Source organism: Plectropomus leopardus, chromosome 17 (genome assembly GCF_008729295.1).
Source record: "Plectropomus leopardus isolate mb chromosome 17, YSFRI_Pleo_2.0, whole genome shotgun sequence".
In the NCBI taxonomy this organism is placed as follows: Eukaryota; Metazoa; Chordata; class Actinopteri; order Perciformes; family Serranidae; genus Plectropomus; species Plectropomus leopardus.
Window position 1 is genome coordinate 4,780,150 of NC_056479.1, and position 19,566 is coordinate 4,799,715.

General features: G+C 38.1%; 1 protein-coding gene across 6 annotated transcripts in view; it reads right to left on the bottom strand.

Moving 5' to 3' along the window:
* Positions 1-19,566, bottom strand: part of LOC121956336 (caskin-2-like) — a 70,084-nt gene that overhangs the window by 21,607 nt on the left and 28,911 nt on the right. For all 6 annotated transcript variants that reach the window (XM_042504489.1, XM_042504488.1, XM_042504487.1 and 3 more), the window contains exons 3-6: positions 19,028-19,079; positions 7,628-7,725; positions 5,311-5,456; positions 2,526-2,621 (exon numbers count right to left, since the gene is read on the bottom strand). In XM_042504489.1, coding sequence (XP_042360423.1) covers positions 2,526-2,621; positions 5,311-5,456; positions 7,628-7,725; positions 19,028-19,079 — 392 coding nt within the window. The remainder of the gene's footprint in view (positions 1-2,525; positions 2,622-5,310; positions 5,457-7,627; positions 7,726-19,027; positions 19,080-19,566) is intronic.

Consider the following 19,566-nt stretch of genomic DNA (forward strand, 5'->3'; position numbering starts at 1 on the left):
AACTTAACAATTAGATATAAAGTAAACCCATATTAAGATTAATAGTTATATTTAGTAATACTTTTTCAAAGCAATCAGTTTCCAGGATTATTTTAAGTACGGTAAACTGGTCAGATTTAAAGGTGTAATTACTTCTCAGATTTCCAGGATTAGTCAAAATTTTTAAGTATTTTCAACAACATGTATATGAGTGTTTACAGTAACATAAAGTACAATCTCAAAGATCTCTGTGTCGTTCTCTTTGGCGGCGCCTTTGGCGATAAGCAGTAATTGCAGTGTTTGTTGGCAAGCAAAGACTTAAAACCAGGCTGGTGAATTTATTTATATCAGCTTGTTTTATGAGTCCTGCAGCTGGTGAGATGAAACGTTACCACAGCATAGACAGTGTGGGAGAGAGAGGATTATTAATGACTGCACACTGCTTCTAATTTTTCCTGGGAATGTCTCACTCGACACCCCGTTTTCAATTCTGCAAATGTAAGGGCTTTCATCAGTGGGCCATGGGCTCAAACAACACGGTGTGACTGAACATACATTTTTTTTTAATGAAAATCCTTGATTATTACTTAAAGTTCAAATTACAGTTACTGCCTCATGATTGTATGCCTCCATGAACCACTCTAGTTGCATGAAAATATGGATGCTTCACACACATCTTAACCTTGATAGAACAGAAGATCGATACAACCAGCACAGTTATAAGATCAGTGTCACAAATTCAGAGTCTGACCAAATGTCTCCACTTTAGTTCCTGAGTTATAGCAAACAATAGCCAGAAGAGTGTTTCTTGCAGAACATTATAATGTCACAGTGACAATTTAGATATAAAATGTCATCACTTAACCTTTTAGACATTTGTGAGAAATTTGAGCATATGAATTCTTGAGTTACAGCCAAAAACATGCTTTGTGAGGTCACAGTGACCTTTGACCACCAAATTCTAATCAGTATCATTGTTAAGTCCAAGTGGACATTTGTGCCAAATTTGAAGAAATTCCCTCAAAGTGCTCTTGAGATATTTCATTCACAAGAATGGGACAGACGGTCCAACAAACCCAAAACATAATGCGTTAAGCCACAGCTGTCGCCAGCACGGAGGCATAACTATAAATTAATTAAACAAAAATGAATTTATCAAGAATGGCTCTGTGTCTTTTGGTAGACAGACAGGACAAGGCGGGAGTCTCCATGGACTATGATTTTTACAGATGACATTGTGATGTGTAGTGAGGGTAGCGAGCAGGCTGAGGAAAGCCCGGCGAGGTTCTCACTGGTGAGCTAAATACAGAACATGTGCATGACTGAGGAGGAGGACAGCAGAATGGTGAGGATGCAAGAAGTAGAGGCCAAAAAGGTGGAGGAGTTTAAATACTTAAATACTGGGGTTAGGGAAAGTTTAGGTTAAAGAGAGAGACAAAGCAAGAGAGGCGAGATTGAGATGGTTTGTAAAGGAGAAATGCTGGGTGTATCTGTAGAGGGATACTGGAGGTGGAGCTGCTAGGCAAGAGGAAAAGAGGAAGATAGGAGGTTTATAGATGTGGTTAGGGAGGACATGCAGGTAGTCGGTGTGACAGAGGAGAATGCAGAGGTCACAAACAGATAGACACAGATGTTCTGCTGTGGTGACCCCTGAAGGAGCAGCTGTTTTGGTTCATAAATTAAAAAGTCTGAATGTACACAAAAAACTCAGAAAAGGCCAAAACATCAGAAAACATATAGAGAAAGCTTGGCGAAAGACACTGACAGAAAAGTATTTTGAATAATTTAACGACACTGCAAAACATTATGGACTTTTTTTTTAAGCAAAGTTCTGAGCCGTTTTTAGATTGCATTTTGTAATTACAACTCAAGTTTATTGTAGCTGAAGTACGGGAATAAAACACAAATAAACACCAGATTGGAATCATATGGGTGGATATAAAACAGTCTCGATTCAGATAAACTTTGATCAGGACGTTACTACTTTTGACTGAGCTCTTGGAGTTAACAACAAGAAATATTTATAAATATGTATGATTACTGCACAGAAGACTCAAGACAGATGCTCATAATATATCCATATCTGTACCAGATTGATGAAGCATGGACACAAGTATGGTTTGTTTATGTAGCTGCTGCCACAAAATCTACAGTTCAGGTTTAAGGGATCGACATGCAAACAGAAAAAGAAGAGACAAACACAATACAAAGATAACACTGATGTTTACTGACCAAGATAGAAAAGTAGCCATGGCAACACAATCAAACATGTGCGCGTGTGTGTTTGTCCAGCTGTGGCTGTTTGTTTTTAAACCATCAGTTAACACTGTCAAACAAAGTTCACTTTGCAGGACATTGCTTTAAGTTCCACTCATTCCCAGGAGATTTACCCTCTACACCAACCCAGATTATAATCTTAACCTTAAACCACCCTTGCATGCCTAAATTTAATAATTTACGTTGTGGTGACCTGTCCCCACAAGGGAGGTAAGTCCCCACAATTTCTGTCACCACAAAAAACAAAATAAAAGAAAAACTGTACTCACCTGGACTCTTCCAAACTCACAGGCCAGATCCAGAGGAGTCTTCTTCGCCTTGTTTACCAGACAGGGGTTGGACTGATGCTGCAGCAACATCTCAGACTGAAAACAGTTACACAAAAGACAATATATTAGTCCACACGTGTCAAAGGAAGGAAACTGAGATTATAAGGGGAAATGTTGTATATGTTGATAGCAGGACTTTGTTTACATGTATTTGTACGCCATATTTGTTTGTAAATGTGAAGTGTAACCAAGGAAAAGTGTTGATATACAGAGAAACAACAAAAAATAAATTAAAAAAAATAAAAAATTAGAAAACAATGAATACAATACTTTAAAAACACTAATTGAAAAAAGAATAAGGTTAAAAATAAAAATAGTAATCAAAATAAATGGAAAACAAAATATATATATCATTGAAATGATGAAACAGGTATACATACCCAAATGCAATGATATAATATACATAATAATACTCTAACAAGGGTATACATTCCATGTCATACTTCAGTATTTTTGAAATTTATTTTAATTTAAGATGTCTTATCTCATTTCTGTGTATTCAGTAGAGCTGGAGTTGGGACGTGCTTAGCTTAACTTAGCTTAGTATAAAGACTGGAAGCAGGGGGAAACTGCTAGCCTGACCCTATGTGACTCCTCAGCAGACAGAAACACCTGCAGAGCAAGGCAGTGTCTAGGCCCTCAGAGGGTTTGTGTTATGTCAATGCTGTAATGTGGATAATGTTTCACCACATCTTAGCCAATCAGATGACGTAAAGTGTGACACACTCTGGACTGAATAAACAAGACGGATGTGTGTTATTATCACAGCTCTGCAGGGACTCTGCAGGATGGATTACAGTGACAACAGGAATCCAGGAGCTCTAAAAAGATGGATTTAAGGTGGACTCTTTACACTAGTTGGAGCTGTGTTTGAATTTATACTTTGGCTGTAAAATAGACAACAGAATATAATCTTCTAATCTATAATCTTGTCCAGAACAATCAAAACAGACAGATGCATGCTTTTAATCTTTTAAATTAGTAACATACATTTTGTTCAATCATGCAAAGCACCATGAAAAGTATCACAAACGAGAACAAGCTGTATACATTAGATTCGTCTTTGTGGTCAATTTAAAAAGAAAACCATGTCCTTAAAATAACATCACTATTCAGCTGGAACCTCAAAAAAAGTTTCACACCAGAATGCCAAAAATATGACATTTGCCAAAGTAAAAACAGAAATAAAAGAAATACCATGAGCAAAATGTACTTAGTAGTAGTAAGGCATAAAAGTTTGCTTTTGCAATGGTTTAAATGCCAAATTAAAACTTTCCTGAAATACTAATAATAAAAATTTGTATTTTTATTATTAGAAAATACATTTTAAACAGTAGACAATAAATAAAAATAAGTATGAAGTGGCATGAAATTGAACTGCTTAACTAAAGCACCTCAAAACTGTATTTTGGTTCATTACTTAAATGAATGGTGGTGTCCATATTGGGGTTGGTTTTACTTTAAAGTGTTGGTATAAAAGTGACAAACAAAAACAAACCAAAAATCTTTATTTTGACCAAAGACTTAATCAGATGTTTTGTATAAACACCAACATTTTAATCACTAAACTGTCTGACAGTCTTCCTCGGTGGGGGGGTGACAGATCACCTACATTAATACTAATCCTGGTCGGTAAAATACCAGAGTAGTTTGTGATAACACAGAGTCTGAACTCAGGATTATTAAAAAAAATACTCTGCAGTGTTCATTTCATCAGTCAAAACATCCCCTCACATCTGTTCTGCTGAGACAAAACAGGGTCACTGATTGCACCCCCACCCAAAATCTGATCACCCAAAATCTACCCTCTCTCTAAAGTCCTCCAAAATCCACCTCATTATCACCATCCGAATCCCCATAAATCCAATCACATCCAGTTCTGTCTCTCCTGCTGCACCCATCGTCTGATCCCTCAGCACAATCACCAACATTAACTCTCAATCCCTGCAGTGACTGCCCCCGACCGACACTCTCTACCTCTCCGGTGCATCTGTGTTTTAGGGGCTCTGCAGCCGACTCTTGCCTCTTATTAGTCTGAAGTTTGGTTGCATGTTTTTCTATCGTGATCAGCAGTTGATTTACAGGATATTTGTTGTTATATATGTTGTTGAATCTATGATATGTTTTCATTGAAAAGTCAGCAGACCGAAATCACAACATGTTCTTTAAGGGTTTGGCTGATATAAACATTTCTAAAGCGGTTTTATATTAAGCTGAACACCATACTGCACTGATATACCAAATTTTACCACTAGGTGTCTCACTTAAATCAGCAGCCCTTCTCGAGTGGAGCATAAAGATACCGTATGAACATAGGGATACCTTATCCAAACTGCAAATGAGCGTCTAACTATCATGTAGCATGGTAAATTTCCGTCAACACTGAATTCATTAAATATGAACTGTAACGTCATGTAAACAAACAACGTTGCTATCAGCTGTGTGCTCCAGATCAGACTGAAGCATTGACCACTTAAAACGTATGTGAGCTGTAGAGGTTGACAGTAGACTCAAAATAATGAACTGTAAACAACTGTGTGAGCAGGACTGAAGTAGAAGGATAAAATAACTGAAACATTATTTATAAGGCATCTGATACTTGAGTTGTTGGCAAACAATGATCTGGAAAATCTTAACTAGAGTCAAACAGACAAACATGGTGACAGGCATCAGATCAGGCGTTAAACTAGATAATAATAGAATACAGAATGGTGTTTGAACTGACCACTTCGTAGTGTCCGTACTGCGCTGCCAGGTGCAGAGGGATGTGCCCATCCAGAGAAACACCGTTCACTGAAGCTCCAGAGCGAAGCAGCGTCAGAACCGACTCAGCTTTTCCCTGCCAGGCTGCATAATGCAGCGGACGCATTCCTGCATACAACCAAACAGACACTTTAATGGTTATTCACTGAGTCTTTTTAGTGGTAAACTTCTATCAAGCAGTATTGAAAGAAGTACTTAAATATTTTACCTTAGTAAAAATATCAATACAACAAGGATGAAATACTTTGTTTCATGTTAACCCGCTGCATTTAAACGTATTTTCAAATAAAAGTACAGAAACGTTATTGATGCATTGAATATGTTATCACTTTAACCCTTTGGAACCTCAGCAAATTGGCTTGATTTCTTTCAATAAGTGGGAAGAAGGTAGTGAGCACAAACAGAAGCCATGGCCCAAAAACAGCAAGAAATTTGTGAAAAAAAAGAAAAAGAAAATAATAAACAAGAAAACAAGGAAATGACCCAAAAAGGTGCTTAAAAATCATCAACAATTCAGTAACATAATTTTAAATATGTAATTATGATCATTATAAATGTAGTTTTAGTACTAATTCAAACTAATTCAAACGACTTCAAAGGGCTGACCTTGCATGCTGCAGTCCAGCAAAAAAATTGCAAGAAATTAGTTTAAAGTACAAAAAAATACCTGAAAATTAGTAAAATAATAAATGAACAAAATAAAAAATAAAGTAAAAAAAACTGAACAAGAAAAGACCTGAAAAAGGTGCGTAAAAATGTGAACATTTTGTAACATCATTTAAAGATCTAATTTTGATAATTATAAATTTAATTTTTTTTTCAATTTCCCCTACACACTTTTCACTAGCTGTTTTAAAAAAAATTTACATCTACTAATTCCTTGCTATTTGTTAAACATTTGCTCATTGCCTTTTCCCCCATGTTTTTGACAGAAATCGCAACAATTTTTCGTCAAGGTTTGAATACTTGTGAAAGGTGTCTAAGAAGAGTACAAGAAAAGTGGCAGCGCTCTGGGTTTCAGAGGATTAATGTTGCAGCTGGTAAAGGTGGCGCTTATTTGAATGACTTTATATTGTACTGGGTAGTTTAATCTATAATATACATCATCATTTGCTAGCTGATTATATTAATAAGCTGAATATAAAAAAGTAACTCAAGTCATTAAATAAATGCAGTGATGCAAAAAGTAGTATTTCCCTCTGACATGTTGCAAAGTAACAGTATTAAGTATCATAAAATGAAAATACTCAAATAAAGTACAAGTACCTCAAAACTGTACCTTGGCAAATTATTTGAGTAAATGCACTAAGGTATGGTAGTAAATAAACTGGAGTATCTGAAGTGTTGAATAAGGACTAGTAAGTGCTATTACTTCAGCCTGCTTACTGTTGATGCTCACTTGAAATGGTAATTAAAAATTTAAAAGTGCCAGTAAACTCTGTGTGTGTGTGTGTGTGTGTGTGTGTGTGTGTGTCTGTGTGTGTGTTTTTGTGTGTGTGTACTGTACACACACAGTACAGTGCAAACACACACATACACCATCTGGATGACACAGATGTAAACGAGCAGCAAAGATCAGCTGTTAATCTGATGTTCTGAACCAACAGACACACACATGCACGCACGCATTCGCGCGCACACACACACACACACACACGCGCGCACACACCACGCGCACACACCACTTTATGCTTCTAATTCTACCCCATCTTTCTACATCTCAGACAAAAGTTTTGTACTTAAAGGGAACTGTTTGACCGCAGATGTTTTCATTATTCTACTTCTGACTGAGTGACTTCATAATGAGAGGGTAAACCAAAAAAACTTTCCACTTCCTGGGCATGGTTGCTTTTTTCTAATCTTGTGAAAGTCCCCTTTTATTCAATTTTGGACGTTTTTGCTGCTGCAGAATTCAAACTTTTAGATGCACTGTAGTTAACATTAACTTTCTCTTTCACTGCGCCTGATGTTCTGCTGCTTCGTCTGTGCCCAGAGTACACTCTGCACTCCTGAGTGTTAAAAATATATTCCAATAGTGCAGCTAATGAGCGGTCCAGCTCCAAAAAAAACAAAATCAATACATGGAAGCAGATGCATTAATTGTGGTGGGCCGCCACAAATAAATGAAGGTGCGAGAAACTTTGGTATTAGTACTTGTACTGAAGCAAAGTTGTTGAGTACTACCTGCACCACTGGGGTTGTTATGTCTATGTTCCCTCTAGACCATATACATATCACATCTTAGACGCTGAGTAGGTGTGAGTGTGTGTGTGTCTAACCATTGCTGTCCTTGACGTCCACAGTGGCCTGGGCCTCCAGTAGTGCAGACAGGAGCTCTGTGGTCCCTGTGAGGGCAGCATGGTGCAGGGCCGAAAACCTAAAAGAGACAACAGGTCAAAAGGTCAGAGATATCTATAATAAACAATCCGCAGTCAGCAGTGTTTATAAAAAGACTGATTTCTCACCACCCAGCTGGATAATGTGAGGCACTCAGAGACACCACATCAGTTGACACACACTGAGTCTCATTAAGATCACACTGGAGATACAATAAAACACGTCAGACTCTGATGTTTAACAAGACACTCTTACAGACTTTATGAAAAAACAGAGCAGAAAATTAAAACTGAATATGAACCGGACCTTTTTTTTTTTATCCTCTGAATCTTTGATCAGTTTAGTGGGAGCATGTTCAGGTTGCGGTTAATGGTTATTTTGGTTATCAATGTATCTTTATTTTATTCTTAAGAGGACCAAGAATAGCATTAGATCAATGAGTACCAGCAGGACTGTAGATATTTCTTCAAAAACGTTTGAAATAAGCTTTAAAGGAACTAGACATATGTCAAAATATAGATTGTGTGAACTTTTGTAATATTAGCATCTGAATTCTTGAGTTATGGTTAAAAAAAAAGGTTTTGTGAGGTCACAGCAAAATTTAATCAGTTCATTGTTGAGTTCATGTGTATGTTTGTGCCATATTGGAAGGTGTGTAGTCAACACAGTGATGTTGTGTGGTGTGTCTGGACTTGCTGTATGAATGCACAGAGTCAGATTATTGTGTTACTGTGTGAGTCAGACATGAACCTGCAGCTACAGGCAAACTACCAGGGAAACGCCTATCAGTCACACCGTCTTTAATATAACTCCTGTTTGTTGCAACCAAATTTACTACAGAGTGTGTGACTCAGTGTCTGTGGATTAGAGTGAGTCTTCACCCAGGGGAGGACCAGCTAAAACAGCCTTTTTAAAGAATCCAAAGTGTGTTTACTGTTAACTCTTTCAGGCCCAGGCTAAAGTGGCCCTTTTATCAGCCTCTTAGAGTGTTTTGCTAGTGTTGTGTGACATGTGTCCACTGGTAGAGATTTGGAAATACCATTTCATACATGGGACATTATTACTAGATATACTGTATGTGGAAAGGCAGAAATAAAACTTGTCACTTTATAAAGAAAGAAGGAGTTTGATGGACTATCTGTACCGAATGTTAAATTGTATTTCCAGGCTCCTACCTTGCATCCATTCATAAATTGGTCGAGTGGAAATACCTCGACTCCATGGCTTAATATTGAAAGGAATTCTGTGTGAGCAGATTACTTAAATGACATTTTATTTACAAGCCTCTCTGTTGTAAAATTGCAATTCATTATCTTAAAAGAAACTTTAGTTTTTAAGTAGCTCTACGTTAACAGCTTTGCATTTTTCTTTGCACTTATGCACTGCTGCAGCTCTTTAAAATGTTGTATTTTCCATCATTTCTATGCATTTACACACTATTAGAAAAGGGCAAAATAAAATATAATTAAGTCATCTATCCCATACATTCCACAAAATCTGGTCGTAGAGGTTTAACATATTTCAGCCACTTGGTCCAGAGCCCAATAAACATACTCTTCTGAAGGCATAAATCTAATTTAGAATATATAGAGATAATATATAACAGTATCACAGCCACAGGGACACTTTCCTACTTTTAATTTTGTTAGTTCATGATTAAACTTTTCTTGAAGTAACATTTTCAATGCAGGCCTTTTACTTTCAACAGAGTAATTTAAAGGTGTGTTATTAGTACTAAAGTAAAAGATCTGAATACTTTCTGCACCCTTGCTACTTGAAAAAAACCTCCCAACATGGACGGCAGCTGTCACATCTAAGCATCCTCCCCCACATGTGAAGCTGAGACAGGAGAGGAAATAAAGCTACAGGCTACATGTGCTGCTCTGTAAATAAAGCTGAGACATTAGAGGAGGAAAGAAATGAATAAAGACTGAGAGGGAGGGCTGTTCTTAGTGCTTCCTTTCTCTTGGTTGCGTAATGTGAGCACTGGTATTCATGTGGCACAGTAATAGACAGCGCCGGGGGCAGCTCCGACGATAATGGACGGATTGCTGAGAGAGGTTACAGAGAGCAGGGGAGAGTGACAGGAAGAGGAGAGGACTTCAGTCGTCTGAGTCAGGAGGGTTTAAAGTAAGCTGGGAGGAAGTCTCGTTCACCTTGTGGTAGAGTCGGAGGAGTCAGATAATTAGAAAGGAGAGCAGAGTCCCTGAAGGCTACTAATGAAGACGTTTCATTATTAGCAGAGGATCACAGACAAAGGCAGTGGAGGAACAAGTATTCAGATCCTTTACTGAAGTAAAAGTACTAAAACTGTGCTCAGCTGGCTCCTGTTTGAGGCTCAAGGCCACCATGCAGGTAGAAATAAACAATCCCTCCTCTGTCCTGCTCACCTGACAGTCCTTAGACCTGTTAACAGCTCCGGCCCTTCCCACTCTGACCTCACCTCTCATCACCAAAAACAACGGGCCCGACCCCCATCCCCCCTGCCCAGAGCTTTTTAGACCTTTAGAGTGTTGGTGGTGGTGGTTTTATATCAAGTCTATAGCTTATTTTTAAGGATTAATCTCATGTTTTATGTTGTGTTAAACTTGAGTAGTATCAACTAGGGCTGGGTGACATGGCCTAAAAAGAAATCATAGATTTTTCACACCAAACTCAATTTCTGTTTTTAATTGATTTTTTTCCCACTTAAAAACAAACTACAAATAACAAAGAAATTTATCAAATTGCATAAAATTTTAGCAAGTAATATTAACAAAGGCAACGTCAGTTTTGCATATTGCAGTTTTGCATATTGCAGTTTTGCATATTGTACAGTTTTGCATATTGAACAGTTTAGCAGTTGTAACAGTAGAGTATTGAAAATTATTAATTCTGAGATCAAATAACCGTCGTTCAACATTAGTTCCATGTTAACAAATAACATTATTTGGTGTGTTCAAATTTCTCGACCATAGATCTGTTGAAGTGGAGTCAAACAACATCCCCTCCAGCTCTCTAGCAATATTTTCACGTGTACAGTTGTACAGATGAGGTGGGGCAACTTCAGCAAAATACTTATGTCTTGGCAGCACATCCCTGGGGTGGATAGTTTTCAGCAGGTGGAAAAGGCCAGGCTTTTTTTTCTTTTTGCTGTGTGACTGCCTAAGCTTTGCAGTGGGACGCTTTCCTGTCATACGGGACACAATGGGATAATGATTCCACTAACGCAGGCTGCTTTTTACCAGGTGTTTGTGAACTGACGCTGTCTTGTGCATCTCAGAGTGAGACAAATTCCTCCCGCTCGGCTGCTGCCTCTGAGATGTTGAAATAAATCGGTCGTGCTGCTGCCTTTAGTTGCAACAGCCTCTGAACAAACTTTGCAGCCAACTGTGGTTTGTTTGAGATCTGACGCCGCAAAACCGAACCAGCTCCAAACGACTGATGAGACTGTGCCTTTTTTGGGAACGTTCTGATAATGTTCATTAACGCCTGCTGTCATGATATTGTGTATGTGTGTATCTCTAAAGGGAAGCACAGGGGGAGGGCGCGCCCCGCTGTGACCTACGCAAGCCCAAAGGGAGCAGCGAAGGAGAAAATCTGAATTTGCATTATAAAAATTCGTCCTAAACCAGAAATTTCAAAATGATCGATTTACCACCCAGTCCTAATAACAACTGAAATGTCCATCCTTATGCTGATGACACCATCAGTTCTACAGCAAACCGGGTTACAGTCTGTCAACCTCAGATTTCTTTTTATTACTTTTAAAGGGAAAATGTGCCTCCTTTATGTGGATGTCAAGTCAGTGTTGATGGCAAATGTAGTTACCAAAGCAACAAATACCTTAGTGCATGAGAAAGGCGAGAAAATCTTCTAAAATCTGTCATATTTCCTGCATCTAGCAAAATTATTTAAAGGGATAGTTCACCTAAAAATGAAAATCCAGTCATTATCTGCTCATCCTCTGATGGAAAGTCAGGTGAGGTTTTATCATCCACAAAACACTGGTAGAGATTCACAGGGAAAAGGCGTTGCACTCATCTCCCAAACAATCAAAAAAAATGGTGACCAGTATTCAAACATTAAAAAAATACATAAATCCTGTACAGGACATCTTGATCTCTACATGTCCTGAAAAAATAAAATTTAAGTGGCTCACTGACAAGGGCTCACTTTTACTCCTGTCACACTAAAAACACTTATGAATGAAACACTAACATTCCTTTTAAAAACTGCCTTTAAAAATGAAGATTATTGTACAGAAAATATAATAAATTTATGTCCCTTTGCCTCACACCACATTCATATCAGGGTTCTGACCAGACATTAATACTATAGATTTAATCTTGAGATATATCATTTTTAATAAACCGTGTTTAATAACAAACATCCAGTATATCAGTGTGAACCTATATGGAGGCCTCTTACTGACCCGTCACAGGCCGGATGTTAGAAATGTTCCTCCCAGTCTCACTTCAGTGCAAATGAGTTATGACTGTTCCCCTCAGATGTCTGAGCATGTGAGAGCCGAACAGAGTGAAGCTACAACGGCAGATTTACAGTGTGTTCACGTTCGCAGCTCAGAACTATGTTCATTTGTTAACCTCTTTTTATTGAAGATAGTGTTACTAACAACATTTACAAGCTGTTCTTTATGAGCGCAGGTTGGGCATGTTGGCACATGGGAAACATTTTACAGTAAAAGATCACACAGACCTCACAACACATGCTGCAGAAAGTACTTAGATCCTTTGCTTAAGTAAAAGTAACGATACCACTCTGTAGAAATGCTGTGTTACAAGTCAAAGTCTGAAAATGTTTAAAAGTGTGACTGAAAAGCACGCAAGTCAGCTGCTTTTAGTATTCGTATTTTGACTACAAATTTAACAGTAAAATTTCAGCAGGGAACACTTTCCTACATTGTCTTCGGCCATTTGAACTTTCACATTTTCATTGTAATATTACTTTTCTGAAATTATTTTATGCAACACCCCCCCCATATTGTTTTTGCACATACTGATTATCACACACACATAGGTTTTTTTTTTCTTTTATATTTTATTTCTTTATCTTCTGTTTCTATATTATCCTGTGCTCATACTTTATCTTTTGTCCATAATTAATGTTTGGTGTTTACTGTAGCTCCTGTTTTCATTTTACCTTTTATCTCTAGCTGATTTTTTTAAAAAAAAAAAAAAAAAAAAAAAATTTGGCTTCACTTTAGATCTACTTCATCTTTTGTTTTAATTGTATCTTTTGATTTCACATTATCTTTTGCTTTTCATCTTATATATATTTTTTTTACTTTATGTTTTGCTTTTCCTTAATCTTTACTTTTTACTTTAATTTTGTTTCTACTTTGTTTTCTGATTTTACTTTATCTTTCTTTTTTTTTATTTGTCTTTTGCCTCTACCTTGTCGTTAGTTTGAGCCAAATTAAGAAATTCCCTACAGGCATTCTAGATATATTGCGTTCATGAGAATGGGACAACCCAAAAACATAACGCCTCCAGCTACAGCTATTGCTGGCATAGAGAAATAACAACCCATTGGCACCAAAAGCTACAATATTTTAGAGAGCCACCTAAATTTCTCAAAACATGGCTTTCTATGGCGCTCATGTCTCTTTCAGGGGAACTCAGCTCCAAGTAGCTCTCTACAACCCTGAACGTGATGCTAATTGTGTCCGACAGGTTGATAATGTTTCCACTTGTGGTTCTTTGGAGTTTCAGTCTTACTTACTTCATTGTTCTATTTTAAGTTTTTAAGTTTCTAATTCCAGTACCAAGTGTGCATTTGTCCTATTTTGATATTTAGGACTAGTCTACATGAAACCCAGATGACTGTTGGTCTGCAGCATTCAGATGGGGAATCTGTTTGAAAACTGGATTCAGTTTCTGTCACAGCAGCCGTCCGGCTTCTCCCCTCCTCAGACCTGTGACGGCGGCTCGTAGCTCGGGGTCTCTCCTCCTGAACAAAAGACCAGAGCTCCAACTATCACAGCGATTCACAGGGAATCATTCCAGCTCCGCTCTCCATAGAAACACAAGCAAACACAGCGCCAACAGACTCAAATACTAATTTGTCTCACGGGGATGCAGAAAAGCAGCTCCTTTATACCCGGTTTGTTTCTCACACACACACACACACACACACACACACACACACACACACACACACACACACACACACACACACACAGAGAGTTTACTGGCACAGTGGCATGTCAATAAAGACAAATAATCTCAGTGATGAATGGGCATCCTGTACAAACACTAACACACCTTTAATAACCCTGATTTATGTGTAAAGGCCATGTGATGTCACCTCAGGTCTGTGTGCACACTTCCTGTCTCTTCACAGAATAAAACTTTCCCCCAGATCACAACAGGAGCGACAACAGGCCGCAGGTGTGCTGATACACCTGAAGAGGAGGGGCTGCACGCTGTTATTTACCCTCACTGCTGAAAACTTGGCGAAATGTAAAACTGTGTGAGCCAGGAGGAAAGTATGTCAGCTATTGTTCAGACGAGGCGAGCTGGATGCCTTTCTGTTTCATTAAACATAACCTCCGGCTCCGTTCTTCTTCTTCTTCTTCTGTGGTTCTGTTCTGAATGTTACCGTTTTATTTGTTCGTTTATTCAGAGTGTTGAGCTCTCTGTCAACAAGATGCTTAACAAGAGACGGCAAATCCTTCAGAGGGTTTGATCAGATGAATAAATTAACTGCCAGAAAAAGCTGCATAAATTTGGTATTTTAATGATTTTTTACATCTGCATATGGATCCGGATCTACACCACACATTGACAGACATAAATGTGCCACATTTCTTTCAGTCCAATATATACAGAAATTGTTCTTGCTATGTTAAAATATGCTTTAAAACATCTCTAAATCTGTTTAAGAAATAAATCCCTTTCTCTATGACTCATGTTTGATTTTCCCACCAATCATTTAAGAAAACATGTTGACTGGTTTTGATGTAAAGTGTTCTAATAATATATATTATTATATTAGAAACAAAACTAGTAACTAAAAAACTACTAACAAAAAAGTGTTCCTTTTGTCCCCTCATTTTGTTTTTTTCCCAATTGTGTGTGTCCTTTGAATCATTCTATGTCCCTTTCTTTTACTTCTGACATTTTTTTAGGGTTTGTGAACACAGCGCTAGCGTAGCTCTTCATGACATCTTTTTTTTCCTCAGCAGTTGTTTGTGGAGTTTTAGCTGCAGGTTGGCAGGTGATATATCGATCTGGTCACAGCTGATCAGATCGATAGATAAGAGGAGCAGCTGCTTCACAGGCGAGAGAATGCAAACTCTTAGACCCAGCACGATCGGTAGCTAAGTTTGGCTTTCACTGCGTCTTGCATTCTGGTGCTCTGTCTGTGCCCAGAGTACGCGCTGCACTCCAAGAGTGTGGTGCAATAAATAACTGAACAGCACATATATTCCAACAGTGCTCCGAATGAAAAGTTAAGCTCCAAAAATAGAAAATCAAAACTTAGCGGCAGATTTTTTAATTGTGGCAGTGTGCCACAAATAAAAAAATGTTTGGGAAACCCTGGCCACAGTTGTGTCCCTTTTTGGGAGAAAAAAAAAAACAAAGATCATGCAATTTGACATGTGTTTGGATTGTAACTATAACAAGTCTGTATGCATTTCTTGTTAAACAAATGTCTGGTTTATAGTCAAATAATAGTTTTGTGACCTTACCTGAACCTGAGCACCAATGATACCACAGCCTTTGTCATGATACACTGCTGTTCTGTTTGATATGTATCACATGATATTAGAGACTGATGTTGTTGAAAACAGTGATTTATCAATACATACAGATTCTGAACATTTGAAATGGTTTTAATATTCGTTCTCCGCAGTACTGATACTCTGGTGACAACTGTACTTTCAGGCTCTCTTATTGTAGATGTTTAGTCATTCTGTTGTTTTCTGCCACTAACCAAGATAAGAAAAGTCATTATAATCAAGTTGAAGCCTTTTTATATTTATGTTTTAAGAAAAAAAAATGTGTGCTCTCAATGTCAATTTTTCCCAGTTGCCTCAAAAATGGTATTGAATATCTTATATCTAATATATTTTTGGAGGTATTGTACCAAAGTTGGAGATTACTGTATCTTGACAACACTACTAATGATGTTTCCACGGTGACTCAGTGCAGCACTAGATAGTATTACATATTTTGTGTAACATTTGACATGTTTAGGGATATTAATATTTTAAACAACAGCCAAATAGATGGTGATCAAGTTTGGTTCAGACATTTGTGTTGCCTTCAGAATGAATTGCAATAACTTTGGTGATCCTCTGACTTTAGCTCCATTATCAGGTCTACATTTTAAGGCATCCAAATCTTTGGTTCATGACTAAATACCTGCAGAATAATTGACAATCCCATCAGCTTCAGCTGAACTTTGTGTTTACTGATAATTAGCAAACGTTATCATGCTAACATGCCAAGCTAATATGGTAAACATATCAAAGATTCTACTTGTAGAAGCTGAAATTTAAGAAACAAATATGTTTTGTCATTTTTATTTTACTTTCAAAACTTTGTTTTAATAATGTCGGAAGTTGTTAATATTATAATATCATTACCATTTAAGTAACCACTGAGTTCGTATCTGCCTGTGAACTTCTAACTTCTAAGTGGGATGTACTCAATGCTCAACTAGTGCTGAAAGTATTAGTCATTTATCAACAACTATTTTAATAGATTAATTCTTTAGTAATTTAAGGTCAAGTGAAAACAAGTCAGACATTCTCTGGCTGCAGCCCAACATCAACTTCTCTACCTCAGAGAGGGTTTGTCAGCTGTAAACTGATGGAATTGAACCTTTAATCCAAACAGAGGCTTTCAGCGGAGTCACAGAAACTCCCGATGGTCCGACAGCAGCGACACAACAGAGACACCCACACAAAAAATAAAACTGACCCGTGAGAACAGAGTCCCTGTCTGCTGACTGACTGTGTACAAACATGATTCGACGTGCTGGGTGAACATTGGAGGATTGTGGGAAGTTGGTGTGTTATGGATGTTGTTTTAAGATGCAGCGGCGTGATTACTGCAGCGAGGCGGAGCTCCGTCGCCCAGCGAGCCGCCAACAGCTCTGATGAATAATGAAAAACCCTTTTCCAACGTCCCTTTGGAGGCTATTAGCCCTAACACACACAGCCCCCTCTCTCTCTCTCACACACACACACACACACACACTAAAGGTTCAGACATGCTAATGTTGGTGCAACATTGCAACAACTTCCCCATTAAAACAGAAAATGTCTCGTCACTACAATCTACTGCGTCCAAATGTCCCCAGAGAATAAAGTGCAGGATCAAAGCTGTAAGCGGCTCTTCATTTTTACATGTTGTCAGCTGGAGTTTGATTGCCAAAGAACAAAATGAACTGCTGGCTGTTTGTAAATGTGTAATCAGCAACCTGATTTCTTCTGTTTATCTCAAGGTGTTCAGCAGATATTGCTTAGGGAGAATGACACACACAAGGTCACAGTGACCTTGACCTTTGACCAGTGACCACTAAAATCGACTCACTTCATCTGTGAGTCTGAGTGGACGTTTCCACCAAATTTGATAAAAATTTCCTGAAGGTGTTCTAAAGATATTGTACTCGCAAGAATGGGACTGACAGACGAAACGACAACCCGCCTTCAACCACGGCCATTACCAGCACGGGGCATAAATATGCAACTGGACACCGACTCTCACCTGCCAGTGTGCATTTCCTGACCTCCTCCAATGCCTGAAACCAATTTTTAATGGAAGTATGTAAAAATCTGACAATTATAATAATGCATTTGTTCAACCAAAAATCCTTCCGTTTCCATTTCTTTCATTCATTCATTGTAACAGAAAATAACAACAGACAATAACAAGCAATAATAAGTAGTAGTTTTAAGTAATAATTAGTTAATTTATTAAATAATCAATTTGTAAAACTTTTTTTTTTTAAGTTTAATTAATTAATAGTTAATAAATGATTTCATTAATAATTTTAGTAATAAGTAAATAATAATAATAATGTAAAACCATGTACATTGAAATTAAACCATATCACATCACTGAAACCCTCATCATAGTAATGTAGTTATTATCAAGAAATATGAACTTCAGTAAATCTAGTTGGTCTATTTTTATAGATACAAAACAGTGAACATCAGTGAAATATTAACAAATCTGTTGTTGACTTTTTGCAATTTTCCATTCACATGATTTTCTAATTGCTATTGTGTATCATTATTTCTTATGTCTAATGTTAACTCTCACGTCGGTATTTTGCAGCGCTTGAACTCCTGTTTTCACAGTATCGTTGATGCTCTCCCTGATGGAGCAGCAGCCTAATTGACTCCGTCTCATCACATCAGCTCTGTGAACTCTTTCCTGACTCATTTCTCAGATGCCTCGGCTGTCAGCGCGGTATTAAGTCATCCAGGTTCTTTGTAAACACTCACTCTCAGTTCGGCCCTTTGCTATCTGACCTTTGACCTCCCCGGGCTCCACTCTGACCCTCTGAGTGCGCAAACAAAGCAGACCAACACTTGACGACGTCTCAGGACTGATGTTCCTCTACCTCATGTGTTATATGGCCCTCTTGGATTCTCGGCTTGTCATCTCTCTTTGAGCTTTTGTTACGACGACAGTGTTGACTTTAAGCTGAAGAGGCTGCGACAGTTGTTTTAGCATTAAATCACAGACTTATGAGCGCTGGGCTGAACTCAGACAGGAGACACTTTCTGCTTTTAAATATACACTATGTATCAACCCAGTCGCCAGAAAACAATAGATTACATTTATTGTTATTATGTAGCTGATTTGTTGAAACCGAACGTGTGGTTAGATTTAAGCACAAAACCACTTGGTCAGGGAAAGAAAAGATCATGTTTTGGCTTAAAAATACCTGGTTTTGGGGCACAATCCCGCAGCAATGGCTTGGTAAAAGACCTCAGAGTCAGGAGATAGAGATTTTAGAAGAAGCAGCAGGAAGATTATAAAAACTTTAAACAAAAAGAAATATTGATGAGGAGGGACTAAACTTTCTTCATGTATTTTCTCCTTGCAGGCTAACGAGCTCCGAGGGGGGAATTTAAGCAGTCAGCGTTTCAGCAGACTGCAGCAGAGGCTCAAAGGTTCAAACACAGAGGGTGAGATGATGTTTTGACACCAGACACAACTGCACTGAATGTGTGTGCTGAGTCAGGTTGTAGTTTCCAGCTCCGCAGAGTGGAAACGGTTTTTATAGATGCAGAGGGAGCTGCGTAATGACTGGACACACACGGCAAAAATGCATCCAGAAAATATCGTTTTAATAGCATTGACTTCATCACTCACCCATCTGAGTCCTGGTAGTTCACATTCAGTCTCTTGGTGGAGCCCAGCAACTCTGGAAAACACAAAACAATACGGAATATCAATATCTGTGCATCATGATACTTAATTCACTCATCGCGTATGAAAATATCTGTGGATCTGGTGCTAAAAAAAGTCTTCCAAAACAAAAAGAAAGAATAAACACTGAACATAACATGCCACACGCAGTCGGCCGCCTATCCAGATCACTTTCTCCTGGGTGATATGACAAATGCATTCCATCCACCTTGGAGGTCTGCGCTGGGAATGACATCACACCCGAGCTGATTGCGTTCCAGTACAAGTTGGAAAACCAAGAAGTTGTTGGCAATAGCAAGGTTAGCCGCTGTTGGCAAAACCAGCTGATCACAAGGCATTACACTGTGTTTTACAAACACTGTAGCCACATGTCCACAAACAGAACTTGGACAGGACTCGGGGTAAGACTGTTTTAATGAGACACAAATAAGACTGAGGTGTAGTATATACAGAATGTATTACAGTGTATTACTCCACTACTG